This window comes from Pangasianodon hypophthalmus, chromosome 30 (assembly GCF_027358585.1).
Source record: "Pangasianodon hypophthalmus isolate fPanHyp1 chromosome 30, fPanHyp1.pri, whole genome shotgun sequence".
Taxonomy (NCBI): Eukaryota; Metazoa; Chordata; class Actinopteri; order Siluriformes; family Pangasiidae; genus Pangasianodon; species Pangasianodon hypophthalmus.
Genome location: NC_069739.1, coordinates 2,177,839 through 2,201,025, shown reverse-complemented (window position 1 = coordinate 2,201,025; position 23,187 = coordinate 2,177,839). Strand labels below are relative to the sequence as shown.

The 23,187-nt window shown below is 37.7% G+C and overlaps 1 protein-coding gene across 3 annotated transcripts in view; it reads right to left on the bottom strand.

Annotated features, from left to right (window-relative positions):
• Nucleotides 1-4,673: 4,673 nt before the first annotated feature.
• The window catches only part of LOC113536992 (A-kinase anchor protein 7), a 49,429-nt gene continuing 30,915 nt past the window's right edge, over nucleotides 4,674-23,187 (bottom strand). Inside the window, exons 9-10 of one of the 3 annotated variants that reach the window (XM_026931254.3) lie at nucleotides 6,914-6,949; nucleotides 5,320-6,142 (exon numbers count right to left, since the gene is read on the bottom strand). In XM_026931254.3, the coding sequence (XP_026787055.3) occupies nucleotides 5,979-6,142; nucleotides 6,914-6,949 (200 nt within the window). In that variant the 3' untranslated portion in view covers nucleotides 5,320-5,978. Of the gene's footprint in view, nucleotides 6,143-6,913; nucleotides 6,950-23,187 lie in introns of all 3 variants that reach the window. The other 2 variants (XM_026931263.3, XM_026931271.3) reach the window with 2 other exon arrangements.

The following is a 23,187-nucleotide window of genomic DNA, read 5'->3' as shown; positions in this document are numbered from 1 at the left end:
CGAGCAGCAGCTTAGAGGATGACCACATCAGGACTCGAGTCACGTCTGGAAACTGTCTGGGCCGCGTGAACGCAAACGTCTGTGTGGTGAAACATAAAATCTATAGCTGTGTGGATACAGCAGTGACGCTGAGAGAGTGTTTCTCTCTCTCGGTGTAATTAGGGGGTAATGATGGCATACGGCTGTCGCTCGCTGCTGTTTCACGCTGTGTGAATCCGGTTATTGGATTTGCCTCAGGACATTTATAGAAACAGTGCTCTGTGTGTGTGTGTGTGTGTGTGTGTGTGTGTGTGTGTGTGTGTGTGTGTGTGTCGTTATAAGAGATCTGAGAGCCACCAAATACATGTTTCTCTCTCAGATGTAGCCGAGTGCAGTTCAGTTCACTACCTGCGATGAAGCAGAGTTACTCCTGTAGTTACTGTTACTCTGCAGTTGCTATAACAACACGTCCTGAAGTGTTTTATTCCTCTTACACCACAGCATTTTACCAAAGATTTCAATTTTTCATTTGTTAAAGAACAACACCTCATACTTTATATCCATTTCTGTTTACGCTTAATGTTGTGGAACGTCTGTGAAACAAGTCAGTTCCTGTTCTCACTTACGTTACAGCAGCTATAAACAGTCGTTCCCTCAGCAGCCTCGCTTTTCTCCCTCTCTTTAAGTTAAGACAAAAAAAAACCCCAAAACAAACAAACAAAAAAAAAAAAACAGTTTGTCATGTTACCGAGAAACTGCGAAAAAAAAAGCATAAACGCCTCTTTCCTGAAGATGTCGGAAAACAGCTTATAAGTTACAGCTTCACCTCTGACTGTTACAAAGCGCTGACACTGGAGACTCCTTCCATAAATGTTAAATGTTTTCAGTCCGTTTACGTGACGTCCGCTGTGCACGTCCCTGTGAATGAGCTGTTACTATAGAAACGACAACGTATTAGAACAAGAGCATTAATGTAAACCTGCACTACTGTTAGAGCTGCGTTTATAGAAAACTAATCAACACCTTCTGACCAATCAGAGACCAGATCTCAACAGCGCTGTGGTGTAATCGTAAATAACAGAAGAGCAAACACCACTGATGGAAGTAGCTACTCTTTTTTTTTTTTTTAAAGCTAAGCATTTTGGAAGTGTCATCTTTTCTTGGCATTAACGAATTGCATTACAGCTGCATCATGCTAATCAAACCAAATGCTAAAAGAAAAATATAAATGCATGTTTTTTTTGTCCTTCACGTGTAGCCGTAGTCTAGCGTAGCCGTAGCGAAGCGTAATATTACTAGTTGCTGGTGATAAAGTGACGTGATGAGATTTTGTCGACAGCATCAGCTTTTGTGTGCTGATCACGTCGCTAACGTTTTTAAACAAATGTAACGTTTTCGATTAGAGAACTAAGTGTGAAATGGGTAGGGAAAGTCGACAAGTGATAATAATAATTGAATAATTTAAAACATGTCTATTAACACACAAATGCTTTATCATTAAAACATTAGCACACAATGTTTTATCTAAAGCCCTAGATTCTTAGAAAAAGCGTTCCCAAGTGCTCGTTCGGATCGAATGGGGTTCTGTCTGGAACCTTCACCGGTAGCAAAACCTTGTTCAGGGTTTTGTCTAGAACCTTTAAAGATTCCCTCAGAGCGACCAGCTGACGAACTCTCTCACATGTCACTGTAGGTTTAATTGTACAGCTCGCTCTGCAGGGATTCCACGTGACATTGCACGTTTTCTCGGGAAACGTTCCGACGTTCCGGTAAATCCAGGCCTCTTGGAACTCATTAACCATGTGAGGTTAGGTTGAGACACAGTCTTCACCGTGCTCCGGCCATAAAACAGGCGTGTCCACTTCAGGGTCATGTATTTCAATCCTCTAACCCTGAACCGAAGGTGTCGGCTCCGCCCTAATCCACAGAGCGAACCTCGACCTCTGCGTGTTTTATACGTGCAGTGATATATAGACGCTGTTCCACTGATACGCTGGCTCTATCCTGCGTTCCTCTGGCGCAGCAGATAAGACACGAGATAGTCTGGTCCTTTTATTGATTTACTGCCTCAGAGCAGTGTGTGAACACGACCTGTTCTGCTTTAGCTCTCACATCACATGAGCGAGGTTGAGGACACGTCTGCCCTTCTTCCTGTGTGCTGCCGTTATTGTTTCATGCTTTAAAATGTCTCCAGGGTGAGGGAGTGTGCGTGCACTAAATCTGCCAAACTCCTTAAGCATTAACTCAAATGTTTAATATTAATGTGTGACGTGTCTGACAAGCCTGATGTATGCAGTAATGCACTGTAGATTAATGTGAAGGGTTTACTGTATTTTCCAGACATTAAGTTGCTAAGCAAAAAAAAAAAAAAAAAAAAAAAAAAGGACATAGTGGAATGACTGCTTGAGTAGCACACCTACCACATACACACTGATAAAAAGACAAACTATCGTAATGACTGGAGTATCACACCTACCATAAACACGCTAATAAAACGGACAAACTGCCGTAACCGCTGAAGTAACGCACCTAGCATCAACAAACCAGCAGGCAAACTACTGCAAATACTGAATTATCATCCCGGCAGTAAACACACTAACAAAAGGATGAACAACCAAAATTACTGGCGTAGCAGGCCTACCATAAACACACTAACAAACAGACATAATACCGTAATTACTGGAGTAGCATGCCTACCCTAAATACATAAATACACAAGTGACCGTAAATACTGGAGTAGCAAGCTTACCATAAACACGCTAACAAATAGACAAACTACAGCAACTACTGGACTATCATGCCTACGTTAAACCCGCTACATAATAGACAAACTACCGTAATTACTGGAGTAGCACTCATACTGTAAACACTAACAAATAGACAAAATACTGTAAATGATAGTGTAGCATACCTACTGTAAACACATTAAGTGTAAGAAATAAGACAAACTACTGTAACTGCTTGAGCAGCACGCCTACAACAATCACACTAATAGGTAATCGAACTATCGTAAGTGCTGGAGTAGCACGCCTACACCTAATGCACTAATAAGTAATCGAACTACCGTAAGTGCTGGAGTAGCACGCCTACACCAAACACACTAATAAGTAATCGAACTACCGTAAGTGCTGGAGTAGCACGCCTACACCAAACACACTAATAAGTAATCGAACTACCGTAAGTGCAGGAGTAGCACGCCTACACCAAACACACTAATAAGTAATCAAACTACCGTAAGTGCTGGAGTAGCACGCCTACACCAAACACACTAATAAGTAATCGAACTACCGTAAGTGCAGGAGTAGCACGCCTACACCAAACACACTAATAAGTAATCGAACTACCGTAAGTGCAGGAGTAGCACGCCTACACCTAATGCACTAATAAGTAATCAAACTACCATAACTACTTGAGTAGCACATCTACCATAAACACACTAATAAACCAACTATTGTAATTACTGGATTAGCACACAAACAAAAGGACAAACTACAGTTGAGGTCATAAGTTTACATCCCCCTTCAGAATCTGCAAAATGTGAAAACTTTTGAACAGAATGGAGATGTGTACATTTTTCTTATTTTGCCTAAATATCGTATTTTTTTCATTTAGTACTGCCCTTCAGAGGCTACAGAAGATAGTTACATGTTTCCCAGAAGACAAAATAAGTTAAATTTACCCTGATCTTCAAATTCAAAAAGTTTTCACCCCCCGGCTCTTAATGCATGGTTTTTCCTTCTGGAGCATCAGTGAGCGTTTGAACCTTCTGTAATAGTTGCATATGAGTCCCTCAGTTGTCCTCAGTGTGAAAAGATGGATCTCATAATCATACAGTCATTGTTGGAAAGGGTTCAAATACACAAAAAATGCTGGAAAAGCAAAGAATTTGTGGGAGCTGAAGGATTTTTCTGAAGAGCAGCAGGCAGTTTAACTGTTCAGGACAAACAAGAGACTCAGGAACAACTATCAGTAAACAAAAAAACACAGCTGTGGATCATTCAGGTAACAACACAGTATTAAGAATCAAGGGGATGTAAACTTTTGAACAGGGTCATTTTTATAAATTCAACTATTATTTTCTCTTGTGGACTACATGTAAACATCTTTTATGTGAAATATCTTATTCAGGTCAGCACTAAATAAACAATAACATGCATTTTGTATGATCCTCTTATTTTGGTAAAATAATTAACATTTTGCAGATTCTGAAAGGGGGATGTAAACTTTTGACCTCAACTGTACCTAAGTAACTGAAGTAGTACACCTACTGTGTGCGCACAAATGAACAGACAAACTACCGTAACTACTGGAGTAGTACAATAAACACAAACAGGCAAGCTAGGATGGGCGTGCTACTCCAGTAGTTACAGTAGTTTGTCTAATTGTTGGTGTGTTTTACGATAGACGTGCTACTTTATTCATTACAATAGTTTGTCTAATTAACACACTAACAAATAGACAAATTACCATAACTACTGGAGTAGCAGCCCAGCAGTAAAATATACGATATGACAAATAAGTTAAAGCACAAAATTTGAGTTCGTTCTAGTGGGTTTGTAAAATGGCTTGTGTTATAGTCCAGGAAATACGGTGTTCATTCTCCAGCAGTGGAATTACTCAGTTCCGTGTAGGAGGCGATCAGATCCGGATAAAATACAGAAGAGAAGAGAACAGAACACACCACGACACGTTAGAAAAGACCAAAAAATGTTTATTAACACTCGTATAAGAGAGAGTGACTCAGCAGTGGAATCATCTCTAAAAAAAAAAAAAAAAAAAAAATCATCCACTATGAATTTCTGAGATTTAAAAATAAAGTGATTAGTAAACACACGAGCGAGCGAAGGAAGCGGCAGGACGGCGACGTCTCGGTTTCGGTTTGGCTTTTAATCGCTAACATTTGGAGATGAACAGAAACCACAGCAGAGCGTAAACACAATCTGAAACAAATCAGTAATTAAGGATCAGGTGAAAACTTGTGCATCATTTAATATTAAAATAAAAACCACTCGACTGTGCTAAATAAATAAAATAAACTTCTGTTTCGTGATTAAGGCCACTCTGGAAGTGGGAAAGAACAAAACCTCAAATTCATTAAGCTTTTATACCGCAGAAGATTTCATTATTTTATTAATTTTTTTATTTCATTTGGTCCAGATAAAAATTAAATGTACACATTTACCTCAAGTGAATCAGCGTTCCTTAAAAAAATATTCACTTTAATTAAAACTCGTCTTTGTCCAGCATTTAATGCTCTAAATATCCTTTAGTCTAAAGGTTTCGTTTGATGAGGGATGACGTGACTGGGTGTGTGAGTTTAGGTTGCTGGTGTGTGTTGTGTGTGTTGTGTGTGTGTCCTGGTCACGCTCAGTTCTCGTGCGATTCGTGCTCGTACTTCTGCTCGTCCTAACAGTGTCTTAAATTCCCTCGCTCTCTTGTAAACACTCTCTCTGTCTGAGTCCAGCATCCTCCTGACCCACTGCGCATCACTCACACGGCCTAAAGGGTGCACAAACATATAAACAAGGCTTGTTATGTTTTTAAAAACAAAAAATAAACACACATACACAAAATACGCTTAACACTGGAGGCCATGAGAAATCATCATCATCATCATCATCATCATCTTATGCTCTCACACAGGAACGTAATTACGGACACTTTAAAGCAAACGTCCGCTCCTGTCCAGGTCCAGAGGTGCAGTTCGATATCGCCATGGTCTCGAATCAGACGAGTTTTTATCGCATCTCAGTTTTCCTTTCTAATCGATCAAAAAAATAATAATAATAATAATAATAATCGCTTTATTCCATATCCGTGTGCAAAAAAATCTGCATAGAAAATTCCGCCAGATCCGGTTCGTCTACGCATAATCACTTTTCCCGTCATTCTTACGCACAAATCCGTCTCCCCTGAAGCAGGGGAGGACGTGTGGAGGAGAAGGTGTGACCCGGGGCTCCACCCAGGCAGGTGAGGGTCTGAGGTCAGAGGTCACGCTGTCATTTGGGGGTGGTTTTGGGCGGGGCCTCGTCTTTGGGGGCGGAGCCATTCTGCTGCGTTTCCTCCATGTACTGCTGCACGGCGCGCGACACGGCATCCTCCACCAGCCTCTTACTCAGACTCAGTAGCTCGTCATCATCAAGCTCCGGGCCGCGCTTACCACCTACCGACACACACACACACACACACACACACACACACGGCCGTCACTAACACAAAACGCTCGCTGCTTATCACACACAGGCAGAGGTAATGCTCGGGGTCCAAGCACCCGGGGGACGTGGAGCATAATAAATGCTTGTATTTCTCACATGACTAGTGATATAAATGTTTCTTAACTCTACATCTAAATATCCCTATTATCCAAGCGCCAATAACCGGACTTACGATGTGTACAAAATTACGTAATCAGATAACTGCAAAAAAAATCCAATTAAGACGTTTCAATGCAGTTCATTAATCCGATGATGGGAAAAGTCCGGGTCTAGGGACATCTGAGAGATTTAAATGAAGTAGCTTGTTGGGAGTAAAACCATTTTATTAAATGAGTAGTGTTGGTAATCGCTACATTTTTAATGTTCTTAAAATACACAATTTGTGGATTTACTCCATCTTGTCATATTTCTAGTTGTTGGGAGAATAAACATGGATTAACTGAAATGATCCTAAAACCTATTTTGGTCACTAGTTCAACAAGAACACTTTTGCTAATAACTACCGTTAAACTGGATCTAGAAGACTAGTACAACACGTGTGTGGAGAACTAGTCTAGAAGATGAACCTTCGTCTTTCTTCTGTATCAGGATGTTCTCAAAGCCTCAGTAGAAACCTTAGAAGAGGACCTAACTAGGAGGGGTGTGTGTGTGTGTGTGTGTGTGTAGAAGTGTGTGTGAGTGTTTAGAGTAAGAGAGAGCTTTGGCAATGAGACACGTACTTGTCCGTGAGGTGCGCCGTGCGCTCTGCAAAAGATCTGCAAGACAAATAGGACCTGTTTAACATCCGAGGCTGGAGCCGACACCATCCTGAGCCCAGGTTCTCACCCCGGATCAGAACTCTCACCTCGATCACATCAGCTGAATCACCGCCAGGCTTCCGTGTAAAGTTTATTAAGAGATCAGCAGCAAGGCGTTCGTTTATGCAACTCGTAATAAAGTTTTGCAGCAGCAGCTAGATGGAGTCTAAAGTTCACACGACTGGGAACTTCACGGTTAACAGCTTAACTGTTTGCACATCATAAGACAAACAGAATATACTGGACGTGTTTGTTATCGGAAATTACTTTGTTATCTTGAAAAAGTTTGAAGTTCACCACATGGTTATTTAAAGCCCTCGGCAACACCTTGGGCTGAGCGACTTAACAAAAATATCACGATTCTCAAAGACATTTCAACGATACATGAACATGTAAAAACATTAGTGTCGCATTTTTTTTAAAGAAACGTTTATTTTATTTATTTTTTTGTTGCGATTTCTTGAGTTTTTGGTTTTGTGCAACATCTTCAGCAGGGTTTATCGCTTGCAAGATGAAGCCACAGCTTCTACAGTTAACTATTTACAATTAATAAACGTAAAATGTTTCCGTCGAATGAGTAGCTGACATCCGTTGCACATTCACGTAATATTCCGCATTCATTGACGTGCTAAGGTTACATATTCAATGTGATTCAGAATCTGAATTTCACTTTAATCTACTGTCACGTTAGCATGAATTCTACTTGGGATTGGTCTAGAATAAGCTCCGCCTTTAGTAGCTTGTTGGCTAATAAAGGAATAATCAGTTGGTGTTTATGTAGCGGATGCCTTACTGCTGTGATCTGGTAGTAAACTTTATGAACCTGAGCCCAGAACTTATTCCACCATGTGCTTGTTCTGATTTCAGTCTCATGCAGAGGAATTTTCAGATCTTTTTTTTTTTTCTCTCAGGTTGATTTTAAATCATTTGCAACATGACACACTTCTGATTATGAAGCGTGCGCTGAAAGAGTCCTGGATGCCGAGTCCAGAACAGCTGGCAGCTCGAGACAACACCTGAATGATACTCTGAAGTGAAAAATAAACTCCAGATGGAAAAAACTTCGCTGGACAGATCAGCACTTCGTCTGGAACACTCTTCCATCGCCTCGACGTTACTGTAGACTTGATTTGTGTTAGCGATGAACACAAATACACCTTCTACCATATGTTAAACACCTCCTCAACACAATTAGTATAAAACACACACACACACACACATCAAAATGAACAACTTCTGCAAAATGAACTTCACGTATAAAGACAGTTGTGGTCATCGCTGAGAAGATACGATGGTTCGAACAGGTTACGAAACTTAAACAAGTACTAAATTTACACACACACACACATATATATATATATCGTACTGTATTACTTGCTGTACTAATTCTCACACTAACTCCAGTATAACAGGCTTTTATCCTTATGGTATTCTTAGACCATCGATTGTTTAAACGAGCATGAGGATGATTTTTCTACCGAGAATTCAATCCACTTCTGGATCCGAGCGTCTCTAAATGCTGTAAACGAAACTCCTACAAGACGAGCCATATTGTCACTTTTCTAGTAAGTACTCTCCTTTCATACAGTCGTTGTTCTTTCAGTCGGTTCAAAATCTGTTTTGTGGAAATGCAGAATATCTGGTGGGAGAAATATAATTTAAAAAAGGTCCCACTGAAACCATTAAACATCTTTTTTTTTTTTTTTCTCCTCAATTTACATTTTGAAATGTCTTTTGGTAAATATGTGAATTTCTGTCTATGCTTTTGTGTCTTTTTTTTCCTTTCCATTTTCAGCTGCGAATTCAGTTAATGATATTAATAAGATTTACAGCTGAGTCAGTGCTGGAAAAACCTTGAAGAGGTGCTAAGCAACAACAAAAAAAATCATCATTTAAACATAATTTAATATCTATTTCAATAAAACATGCTTATAATTATTGTAGTGAAAAACCCCAAAGATTCAAAAATCTTTCAAATTCAAGGAAAGATGCGAGTAACACTAAAAACCCCACTGCGCCAGGTGATGATTTTCAGTACGCTAGTTATCGTTAAATGCTGATTTACTTGCTAGCTAGCCTAAAAATGACTTCCTGATTGACAGGAGCCTAGGGCTGGGCGATAAGACGATATAATATAAATATTGTGATAAATTATGTCACAATATACTTTTCTCAGATATTTTATTACTTTTGAAACTGAATGTTTTGTACTTAATCTTTAAAAATCTTTAAAAATTTAAAATTTTTTTTCTTTTCACTGTTGAATATAAAAAATTACAATTTTGTAGACAAAAAACCAAAATTATCGAAAGAACAGGTATCGGAAAAAAATGTAACACTACAGTACTGTTGTGAAATTGTTAAACCTATATATCGTGATGGATATCGCGTATCGTAGGAATATTACATATTGATAGATATCGCGTATCGTAGGAATATTATATATTGATAGATATCGCGTATCGTAGGAATATTATATATTGATAGATATCGCGTATCGTAGGAATAGTATATCGTGATGAATATCGCGTATCTTAGGAATATTATATCGTTATAGATATCGCGTATCGTAGGAATAATATATCGTGATGGATATCGCGTATCGTAGGAATATTATATCGTGATGGATATCGCGTATCGTAGGAATATTATATCGTGATGGATATCGCGTATCGTAGGAATATTATATCGTGATGGATATCGCGTATCGTAGGAATATTATATCGTGATGGATATCGCGTATCGTAGGAATATTATATATTGATAGATATCGCGTATCGTAGGAATATTATATCGTGATAGATATCGCGTATCGTAGGAATAATATATCGTGATGGATATCGCGTATCGTAGGAATATTATATCGTGATAGATATCGCGTATCGTAGGAATAATATATCGTGATGGATATCGCGTATCGTAGGAATATTATATCGTGATGGATATCGCGTATCGTAGGAATATTATATCGTGATGGATATCGCGTATCGTAGGAATATTATATCGTGATGGATATCGCGTATCGTAGGAATATTATATCGTGATGGATATCGCGTATCGTAGGAATATTATATCGTGATGGATATCGCGTATCGTAGGAATAATATATCGTGATGGATATCGCGTATCGTAGGAATATTATATCGTGATGGATATCGCGTATCGTAGGAATATCATGATGGATATCGCGTATCGTAGGAATATTATATCGTGATGGATATCGCGTATCGTAGGAATATTATATTGTGATGGATATCGCGTATCGTAGGAATATTATATCGTGATGGATATCGCGTATCGTAGGAATATTATATATTGATGAATATCGCGTATCGTAGGAATATTATATCGTGATGGATATCGCGTATCGTAGGAATAATATATCGTGATGGATATCGCGTATCGTAGGAATAATATATCGTGATGGATATCGCGTATCGTAGGAATATTATATCGTGATGGATATCGCGTATCGTAGGAATATTATATCGTGATGGATATCGCGTATCGTAGGAATATTATATATTGATGAATATCGCGTGTCGTAGGAATATTATATCGTGATGGATATCGCGTATCGTAGGAATAATATATCGTGATGGATATCGCGTATCGTAGGAATATTATATATTGATAGATATCGCGTATCGTAGGAATATTATATATTGATAGATATCGCGTATCGTAGGAATATTATATTGTGATGGATATCGCGTATCGTAGGAATATTATATCGTGATGGATATCGCGTATCGTAGGAATATTATATATTGATGGATATCGCGTATCATAGGAATATTATATCGTGATGGATATCGCGTATCGTAGGAATATTATATCGTGATGAATATCGCGTATCTTAGGAATATTATATCGTGATAGATATCGCGTATCTTAGGAATATTATATCGTGATGGATATCACGTATCGTAGGAATATTATATCGTGATGGATATCGCGTATCTTAGGAATATTATATCGTGATGAATATCGCGTATCGTAGGAATATTATATCGTGATAGATATCGCGTATCGTAGGAATATTATATCGTGATAGATATCGCGTATCGTAGGAATATTATATCGTGATGAATATCGCGTATCGTAGGAATATTATATCGTTATAGATATCGCGTATCGTAGGAATATTATATCGTGATAGATATCGCGTATCTTAGGAATATTATATCGTGATGGATATCGCGTATCTTAGGAATATTATATCGTGATAGATATCGCGTATCGTAGGAATATTATATCGTGATAGATATCGCGTATCGTAGGAATATTATATCGTGACGAATATCGCGTATCGTAGGAATATTATATCGTGACGGATATCGCGTATCGTAGGAATATTATATCGTGATAGATATCGCGTATCGTAGGAATATTATATCGTGATAGACATCGCGTATCGTAGGAATATTATATCGTGACGAATATCGCGTATCGTAGGAATATTATATCGTGACGGATATCGCGTATCGTAGGAATATTATATCGTGATAGATATCGCGTATCTTAGGAAAATTATATCGTGATGGATATCGCGTATCTTAGGAATATTATATCGTGATGGATATCGCGTATCGTAGGAATAATATATCGTGATGGATATCGCGTATCGTAGGAATATTATATCGTGATGAATAACGCGTATCGTAGGAATATTATATCGTGATGGATATCGCGTATCGTAGGAATATTATATCGTGATGGATATCGCGTATCGTAGGAATAATATATCGTGATGGATATCGCGTATCGTAGGAATATTATATCGTGATGGATATCGCGTATCGTAGGAATATCATGATGGATATCGCGTATCGTAGGAATATTATATCGTGATGGATATCGCGTATCGTAGGAATATTATATTGTGATGGATATCGCGTATCGTAGGAATATTATATCGTGATGGATATCGCGTATCGTAGGAATATTATATATTGATGAATATCGCGTATCGTAGGAATATTATATCGTGATGGATATCGCGTATCGTAGGAATAATATATCGTGATGGATATCGCGTATCGTAGGAATAATATATCGTGATGGATATCGCGTATCGTAGGAATATTATATCGTGATGGATATCGCGTATCGTAGGAATATTATATCGTGATGGATATCGCGTATCGTAGGAATATTATATATTGATGAATATCGCGTATCGTAGGAATATTATATCGTGATGGATATCGCGTATCGTAGGAATAATATATCGTGATGGATATCGCGTATCGTAGGAATATTATATATTGATAGATATCGCGTATCGTAGGAATATTATATATTGATAGATATCGCGTATCGTAGGAATATTATATCGTGATGGATATCGCGTATCGTAGGAATATTATATATTGATGGATATCGCGTATCATAGGAATATTATATCGTGATGGATATCGCGTATCGTAGGAATATTATATCGTGATGAATATCGCGTATCTTAGGAATATTATATCGTGATAGATATCGCGTATCTTAGGAATATTATATCGTGATGGATATCGCGTATCGTAGGAATATTATATCGTGATGGATATCGCGTATCTTAGGAATATTATATCGTGATGAATATCGCGTATCGTAGGAATATTATATCGTGATAGATATCGCGTATCGTAGGAATATTATATCGTGATAGATATCGCGTATCGTAGGAATATTATATCGTGATGAATATCGCGTATCGTAGGAATATTATATCGTTATAGATATCGCGTATCGTAGGAATATTATATCGTGATAGATATTGCGTATCTTAGGAATATTATATCGTGATGGATATCGCGTATCTTAGGAATATTATATCGTGATGAATATCGCGTATCGTAGGAATATTATATCGTGATAGATATCGCGTATCGTAGGAATATTATATCGTGATAGACATCGCGTATCGTAGGAATATTATATCGTGACGAATATCGCGTATCGTAGGAATATTATATCGTGACGGATATCGCGTATCGTAGGAATATTATATCGTGATAGATATCGCGTATCTTAGGAAAATTATATCGTGATGGATATCGCGTATCATAGGAATATTATATCGTGATGGATATCGCGTATCGTAGGAATAATATATCGTGATGGATATCGCGTATCTTAGGAAAATTATATCGTGATGGATATCGCGTATCGTAGGAATATTATATCGTGATAGATATCGCGTATCGTAGGAATAATATATCGTGATGGATATCGCGTATCGTAGGAATATTATATCGTGATGGATATCGCGTATCTTAGGAATATTATATCGTGATAGATATCGCGTATCGTAGGAATATTATATATTGATAGATATCGCGTATCGTAGGAATATTATATATTGATAGATATCGCGTATCGTAGGAATAGTATATCGTGATGAATATCGCGTATCTTAGGAATATTATATCGTTATAGATATCGCGTATCATAGGAATATTATATCGTGATGGATATCGCGTATCGTAGGAATATTATATCGTGATGGATATCGCGTATCGTAGGAATATTATATCGTGATGGATATCGCGTATCGTAGGAATATTATATCGTGATGGATATCGCGCATCGTAGGAATAATATATCGTGATGGATATCGCGTATCGTAGGAATAGTATATCGTGATGAATATCGCGTATCTTAGGAATATTATATCGTTATAGATATCGCGTATCATAGGAATATTATATCGTGATGGATATCGCGTATCGTAGGAATATTATATCGTGATGGATATCGCGTATCGTAGGAATATTATATCGTGATGGATATCGCGTATCGTAGGAATATTATATCGTGATGGATATCGCGCATCGTAGGAATAATATATCGTGATGGATATCGCGTATCGTAGGAATATTATATCGTGATAGATATCGCGTATCGTAGGAATAGTATATCGTGATGAATATCGCGTATCTTAGGAATATTATATCGTTATAGATATCGCGTATCATAGGAATATTATATCGTGATGGATATCGCGTATCGTAGGAATATTATATCGTGATGGATATCGCGTATCGTAGGAATATTATATCGTGATGGATATCGCGTATCGTAGGAATATTATATCGTGATGGATATCGCGCATCGTAGGAATAATATATCGTGATGGATATCGCATATCGTAGGAATATTATATCGTGATAGATATCGCGTATCGTAGGAATATTATATCGTGATGGATATCGCGTATCGTAGGAATATTATATATTGATAGATATCGCGTATCGTAGGAATATTATATCGTGATAGATATCGCGTATCTTAGGAATATTATATCGTGATAGATATCGCGTATCGTAGGAATATTATATCGTGATGGATATCGCGTATCGTAGGAATATTATATCGTGATGGATATCGCGTATCGTAGGAATATTATATATTGATGAATATCGCGTATCGTAGGAATATTATATCGTGATGGATATCGCGTATCGTAGGAATAATATATCGTGATGGATATCGCGTATCGTAGGAATATTATATATTGATAGATATCGCGTATCGTAGGAATATTATATATTGATAGATATCGCGTATCGTAGGAATATTATATTGTGATGGATATCGCGTATCGTAGGAATATTATATCGTGATGGATATCGCGTATCGTAGGAATATTATATATTGATGGATATCGCGTATCGTAGGAATATTATATCGTGATGGATATCGCGTATCGTAGGAATATTATATCGTGATGAATATCGCGTATCTTAGGAATATTATATCGTGATAGATATCGCGTATCTTAGGAATATTATATCGTGATGGATATCGCGTATCGTAGGAATACTATATCGTGATGGATATCGCGTATCTTAGGAATATTATATCGTGATGAATATCGCGTATCGTAGGAATATTATATCGTGATAGATATCGCGTATCGTAGGAATATTATATCGTGATAGATATCGCGTATCGTAGGAATATTATATCGTGATGAATATCGCGTATCGTAGGAATATTATATCGTGATAGATATCGCGTATCGTAGGAATATTATATCGTGATAGATATCGCGTATCTTAGGAATATTATATCGTGATGGATATCGCGTATCTTAGGAATATTATATCGTGATGAATATCGCGTATCGTAGGAATATTATATCGTGATAGATATCGCGTATCGTAGGAATATTATATCGTGATAGACATCGCGTATCGTAGGAATATTATATCGTGACGAATATCGCGTATCGTAGGAATATTATATCGTGACGAATATCGCGTATCGTAGGAATATTATATCGTGACGGATATCGCGTATCGTAGGAATAATATATCGTGATGGATATCGCGTATCTTAGGAAAATTATATCGTGATGGATATCGCGTATCGTAGGAATATTATATCGTGATAGATATCGCGTATCGTAGGAATATTATATCGTGATGGATATCGCGTATCGTAGGAATAATATATCGTGATGGATATCGCGTATCGTAGGAATATTATATCGTGATGGATATCGCGTATCTTAGGAATATTATATCGTGATAGATATCGCGCATCGTAGGAATATTATATCGTGACGGATATCGCGTATCGTAGGAATAATATATCGTGACGGATATCGCGTATCGTAGGAATAATATATCGTGATGGATATCGCGTATCGTAGGAATATTATATCGTGATGGATATCGCGTATCGTAGGAATATTATATCGTCATAGATATCACGTATCGTAGGAATATTATATATTGATAGATATCGCGTATCGTAGGAATAGTATATCGTGATGAATATCGCGTATCTTAGGAATATTATATCGTTATAGATATCGCGTATCATAGGAATATTATATCGTGATGGATATCGCGTATCGTAGGAATATTATATCGTGATGGATATCGCGTATCGTAGGAATATTATATCGTGATGGATATCGCGTATCGTAGGAATATTATATCGTGATGGATATCGCGCATCGTAGGAATAATATATCGTGATGGATATCGCGTATCTTAGGAATATTATATCGTGATAGATATCGCGTATCGTAGGAATATTATATCGTGATGGATATCGCGTATCGTAGGAATATTATATATTGATAGATATCGCGTATCGTAGGAATATTATATCGTGATAGATATCGCGTATCTTAGGAATATTATATCGTGATAGATATCGCGTATCGTAGGAATATTATATCGTGATGGATATCGCGTATCGTAGGAATATTATATCGTGATAGATATCGCGTATCGTAGGAATATTATATCGTTATAGATATCGCGTACCGTAGGAATATTATATCGTGATGGATATCGCGTATCGTAGGAATATTATATCGTGATGGATATCACGTATCGTAGGAATATTATATTGTGATGGATATCGCGTATCGTAGGAATATTATATCGTGATGGATATCGCGTATCGTAGGAATATTATATCGTGATGAATATCGCGTATCGTAGGAATAATATATCGTGACGAATATCGCGTATCGTAGGAATATTATATCGTTATAGATATCGCGTATCGTAGGAATATCATGATGGATATCGCGTATCGTAGGAATATTATATCATTATAGATATTGCGTATCGTAGGAATATTATATCGTTATAGATATCGCGTATCGTAGGAATATTATATCGTTATAGATATTGCGTATTGTAGGAATATTATATCGTTATAGATATCGCGTATCGTAGGAATATTATATCGTGATGGATATCACGTATCGTAGGAATATTATATCATTATAGATATCGCGTATCGTAGGAATAATATATCGTGACGAATATCGCGTATCGTAGGAATATTATATCGTGACGGATATCGCGTATCGTAGGAATATTATATCGTTATAGATATCGCGTATCGTAGGAATATCATGATGGATATCGCGTATCGTAGGAATATTATATCATTATAGATATTGCGTATCGTAGGAATATTATATCGTTATAGATATCGCGTATCGTAGGAATATTATATCGTTATAGATATTGCGTATCGTAGGAATATTATATCGTTATAGATATTGCGTATCGTAGGAATAATATATCGTGACGGATATCGCGTATCGTAGGAATATTATATCGTTATAGATATCGCGTATCGTAGGAATATCTTTGAGAATGGTGATGTTTGTGTAATGACGCCCCGCCCTGTACCGTGTCGTTAAAAGGTTCAAGCACAAGCATGAAAGATTTCAATCCATTCCTAGTGCTTTAAAATCTCAGCACTGCACGCTGATTGCTTTGAATACACACACACTCACACACACACACACACACACCTTGAACACCTGTACAGCCTAACACACACTACATTATGCACCTCCGCATCATGCACACACACACACACTCCCACGCAGGCTTCAGGACACGACGACGTCCTTCAGCTGCACCAGCCGCTGTTGTTGCTTCGCAGGTAGCAGTTAGATTATATAACTTTATGAGCGCTGTAAACACTGAACAGTCAAACCCTCGTTCTCTCTCTCTCTGACTAATCCATGAGAACTCGCCGAGTTTAGTGAGAATATGTTGAATCTGAGTCATCAAGGCTTTTACACTTCAAACCAGCTTTCAACTGAAATTTGTAAAGATCAGTTACTTAAAATTCCTCGATTAGAAAGATCTGGATCTGAGGCTAACACGACCGAAGGCTGTTACAGGTGACAGTGACGATGTACTTCACGTTACTACCTTCTCTGACCAGCGGCACGGACTCGGAACAAATTCTGACGTGTTATTTTCACATCATAGTGTTGCATTAAAAACAACAAACTGTTCAATCATTTATTTATTTCAATACTCTATTTGTGTCTATGAAAATAAATATAATATATATATTACAAAACAATGCTGAAAAAAGAAAAATAAAAAGATCTGCAATTTTTTTACATTTAATATCTGAAAGTCGCTGCACACTTCCAGACTTTTAGACGGTTTTATTAACCAAAAATGGCACTCAAATTCAAATCAATTTTTACGTTTTCTAAAAAATTTACGTATATTAGAAACTCAAACCAAGTGTATGAATGCTAACACACACCAGAGTGTGTACACTCCTCAGCTGACAGCTAGTCGCAGTGAGCGGTTGATTCCTGGCTCGCATACACACTATACACACTTTAAGAGAAATTAAGACTTTTTAAGGACCTGCAGCGTAACGGAAGGGAGCAGCTATGAAGTAAAAATAACAACGGGGTAAAAATATTACTGCTGAAAAATACTGGCAATGTAAATTTCACTACATATTCACTGACATATTAGGACTAAAATTTTCCAGTCCAAAAATTATAAAGTTTATATTATGGAAATATACTTTTTACAGATTTTTAGCTGAGAATTTAGATGATGTCTTATTTAAATCAAGACAAACATTAGAGTAGTTTTAGTTACATCTCTTTGTTTAAAAAAAAAAAAACTGCATTAAGTTTAAAACAGTCAGTCTCAGTGTGGACACTGTACATGTAAGGGTTAAAGTCGTCATGTTGTTAGTTTGGCAGTCATCTGGTCTGATGAGCATGCCTTCAGACATTTTCTTACGTTTCTTGGCTGTTCTGCTAATCACAAAGAATTTAAACCTTTACACCTTTGGGCTCGTGTTTTCTGTAGCTGTTTATTGAGAAGTTAAAGCTTTAAGTTTAGTATATATCACCTTACTTTATTATAATTCCTTGTAACATGCTCAGAATCTCACACCTATTCTCTCAAGTACCAATTTATGAGTTGTGCGATTGTAGACTGAAAAGGTACAACGCTAGCCCAATGTCTTAATGATGCTCCTCCCCAGTGAGAAATGTTTGTACTTTAAAACGCCATTTTCTTTCTCTAAGAGTCGGCGCTTGCCAATGTGAGTGGTGCTTCGTTTAACTTTATAGCAGATTAACTGACAGGAAAACGACTGTTGTAACTAAAACATTTAAACAGTTAGGGATGTAAGGGAAATACGTCTGCATGTTTAGCAACCTGGGCTATAACAAAATATTCTAGCAGCCACATCTGTATAGTGTATTAAATATCATCAATATTACAGCAGCTGGAGCTATAATTCAAATATTAAGGCAAGACTGTAACCTAAATCTTCTGGAGGGCAAATTCAAATAATTCAAATATTCTACAAGTCAATCCTGCAACTCAGGCCAGGATTGTACGCAGACAGAACTATAATTCAAATATACTGGGAGTCACAACTGTAAATCAAACGTAAACAATCACAGCTCACGGCGGTAAGTCAAATATTCTGTCCACCAGAGCCGTAATTCTAATATTCTGGCAGCTGATGCTGTAACAGTCTGAACTGTAAGTCAAATATTATCTTGTAGTAGCCAGTCCTTCAATATAAAGCAAAGCAAAGTGCGTTAGGAGGAGATTAAAAACAAAATGACAGGATAAAATTGGAAAATACACAGAATTACTCGAGTCTTTTCCAGCACCCTCACTGAGGAGACTGTAAAAAAAAAAAAAGTTTAAAAAGAATAAATAGGAAATGAAAAACACAGTAGGAAAAATAAAATCTTGAAAAAGGAATGCTTTAAAACATAAATAGTAAAATAAAGTGAAAAAAATACAATGTTACAGTAAATATTCTGACTGTTGGAGCAATATCTCAAATATTCTACCAACAAGGTCAATAGTATGATAGTATAGTATAACTCAAATATTCTAGTATCCAGCACGGTATACTACATCAAATATTTCATCAGTTGGAGCTGTAATTCAAATATTCAGTCAGAGTTGTAACTTAAATCTCCTGACCTTCAGGACTGGAGTTCAAATGTCCTAGCAGTGAGAGCTGTAACTAAAATATTCTAGCAGTCAGAGGTTTAACTCCAATATTCTAGCCAACAGGAATGCAAGTTAAATGTTCTGGGAGTTAAGTATTATAGAAACAAGAGATGTAACTCAAATATTCAAGCAGCCAGCAATGGATGTTTGATATGCCGGCAGTCTAACTTGTATTCAGACAGTTGAACCAGTTGGAGCTGCAAGTCAATAATTCTAGCTGTCAGGACTGTAACTCAAATAAATTAGCAGTCAGGAGAGTAACTCAAATAATTCTACCAGTCAGGACTGTAACTCCATTTAGCAGTAAGGACTGTAACTCAAATAATTTAGCCGTCAGGACTCTGACTCATAATTCAGCAGTCAGGAGTCTAACTCAAATAATTTAGCCGTCAGGACTCTGACTCATAATTCAGCAGTCAGGAGTGTAACTCAAATAATTTAGCCACCAGGAATGTAACTCAAATAATTTAGTTGTCAGGACTGTAACTCAAATAATACAGCCGTCAGAAATGTAACTCAAATAATTTAGCCATCAGGACTCTGACTCATAATTCAGCAGTCAGGAGTGTAACTCAAATAATTTAGCCACCAGGAATGTAACTCAAATAATTTAGCCGTCAGGACTGTAACTCAAATAATACAGCCGTCAGAAATGTAACTCAAATCATTTAGCCATCAGGACTCTGACTCATAATTCAGCAGTCAGGAGTGTAACTCAAATAATTTAGCCGTCAGGACTGTAACTCAAATAATTCTAGCAGTCAGAGATATAAGTCATATACTAGCAAGGCTGTAACTTTAAAATTCTTGCAGTCAGAGCAGTAACTGAAATATTTTGGCAGCTAACTGTAACTCAAATTCAGCTGAGGCTGTAGCTTAAATATTTTAACAGACTGCTCTTTAATTCAAATGTCATCATGAGAAATGACTTTGAAAGCAACAAAGAACATGAACATGATCCAAGTGTTATCACGTCTTCTGCAAGAAACAGTAATAACGCTCAGGTGCATACGCACTCATTCATCTCTTGCTAATTAGACATTAATTAGACATTTATTTTGGGACTCCCAGATCACTCTCATATTATTATTGTGTGAGTGTGTGTGCGTGTATTTCCTGAGAAAGCTCTCCAGCCTCATTAAGGAAGATCCTGTTTACTTCTACCAACTTATAGGTAGTGGGGCAGCTGAGGTTAAATAAATAAACGATGTGAAATCAGTTCTCTTATCGTTGTAGCGGTTCAGGACTAGGAAGCTACAGCAACACAGCAGTGTAAGAATTGGCTAGGACTCCTAAGCTAACAGCCAGTAGCATTGTGGACTTGTGCCCAACTCCCTCAAGCTGCTCTGAAGGAACTGGCACTGCGGTTTGTTACACAAGTCAATTTTGGGAACCGAGACGTGTCAACTAAACTGATAAAAACTGATAAATATAAAATAAAGTGATACTAGACTCCAAATTGGGCTATTAGCACTTAAACCTTTGACACCCAAGATGTTTAATGTTTAATAGTGACAGCAATGACACACGTATGATAAAAGGAGCTGCCACGTGATTTAGTTTAACACTTAGCATCTTCGGATCTTCCCTTCTAATTACAGCTAAAACTGTGGGCTAATTTCCCAGACGTGAATTAGATTTGGTCTTGTATTAAACTGAAATGGCAATGGTGATGAATCACTGAAAATCGTGACAGTTCAGCCAACATGGAAATGTGCACAATGTCTCTCTCACCCTAAATGTGGTCAATAAGCCAGGACACGTTGGTGTACAGTGTACAGAGTTGCTTCTTGGGGCTAGTAGTAATGGCTAGTGTTTGAGTCACGTGATATCTCTGTCGAGCTTGCCATATTTGCGACCGAATTTCTAGCTAGATGTAAAAGCTGGCTAAAATTTTTCACCGTATTTAAGAAGAGAATAAACTGTAGTTTGACTGTGATCTATATCTACTTCCCCCTAAACTGCTGATTCCACTTCAACTTAGCAAATTTTTAATTTCCTGATATTTATCTCATACACAACCCAAGTCCCTGTTCTGGAGAGCCTCAAAGCATTTAAGAGCACTGGCTCCACGTGGCCATTCACGTCTGAGGGGGTAAAACGTCCCAACATGTTTCATCAGGAGGAGACAAAACTGCCAGTTTAAATATTTTAGAAAAGTGCTGATCTGGGATTTTCACCCACAACAATCTCCAGAGTGTACACAGAGTGGTGCGAAAAACAGAAAATATCCAGTTCTGCGAGCAGAAAGATCAGAGGCCAGACTGGTTCGAGTTGACAGGAAGGCTACGGTAACTCGAATAACCACTCTGTACAACCGTGGTGAGCTGAAAAGCATCTCAGAATGTCGAAACAACAGGTCGAAACCTCGAGGAGGATGGGCAGAATCTGACGCTACAGAGGGGACACGCTCACCAGAACTGGAATTTTTTCTTTACTCATTAGCTTCGTAGCTTCAGTACAAAACTAAAGGCGCGAAAGTCAAAAGTCAAACACCGAAAGTGTCCCGGCTGATCGATGAGATTTGGTGTGAGAGGAACATGGCGCACATCCGTGTAACTGGAGTCCAGTAGTTACAAACGCATTAAAGATCTAACGTTAGGTAAATAACTGATTTCACATTCAAAAGATCTGCACATTAACATATGATTGTTTTATGCTTGTTCTAAACCCACTACGTTCTTAAATGGCTGTAGGATTACAGACTAGCGGAGAGACCTGAGGTTCAAAAACTGACTGTTTGCTGTCGGCCATTTTGCAAAATACATCAAAGAGGAGATTAGTCTGTGTTAGACAAACCAATGGAAAAGGTTATAGATACATATAAATTGATTTAATATCCTGACGTAAGGTTTTTGTCTGTGTGTGTGTGTGTGTGTGTGTGTGTGTGTGTGTGATCCAGTCTTTGTTAAGGTGTGTCTCAGTGTGCCTGAGGGGCTTCGGTCTAGCCATGCTGTCACTGCGCTAGTTAATCAAATGTGCCCTTGGAGAACGTGTGTGTACGTGTGTGTGTGAGACGTGACATGCATGTGAGACAAAGACACGTGTGCAGACTATTAACACTTGTGTGTGTCCACTAATATCATGTGACTAGTCATTTAGGGGCGTGTGTGTGTGTGTGTGTTTGTGTAAAAGGCCACAGTGTTAAAAGCTCAGCTGGATGTTGTATTTGCACACCAACCCTACTGAGCTCTGTTACACACACACACACACACACACACACACACACACACACGGCCCCAGCTGTGAAGGCATTAGGTATCCCCGAGAGTCTCTGGAGTCAATGCTGACATGTTTTTCTCTCTCATTTTTCCTTCTTCTTCTTCTTTCCATATCCCCCTTTCTACTCTATCTCTCTCTCTCCATCTTTCACCCTCTTTCCTGCCCCTTTTCTCTCCTTAGCACTCTCTC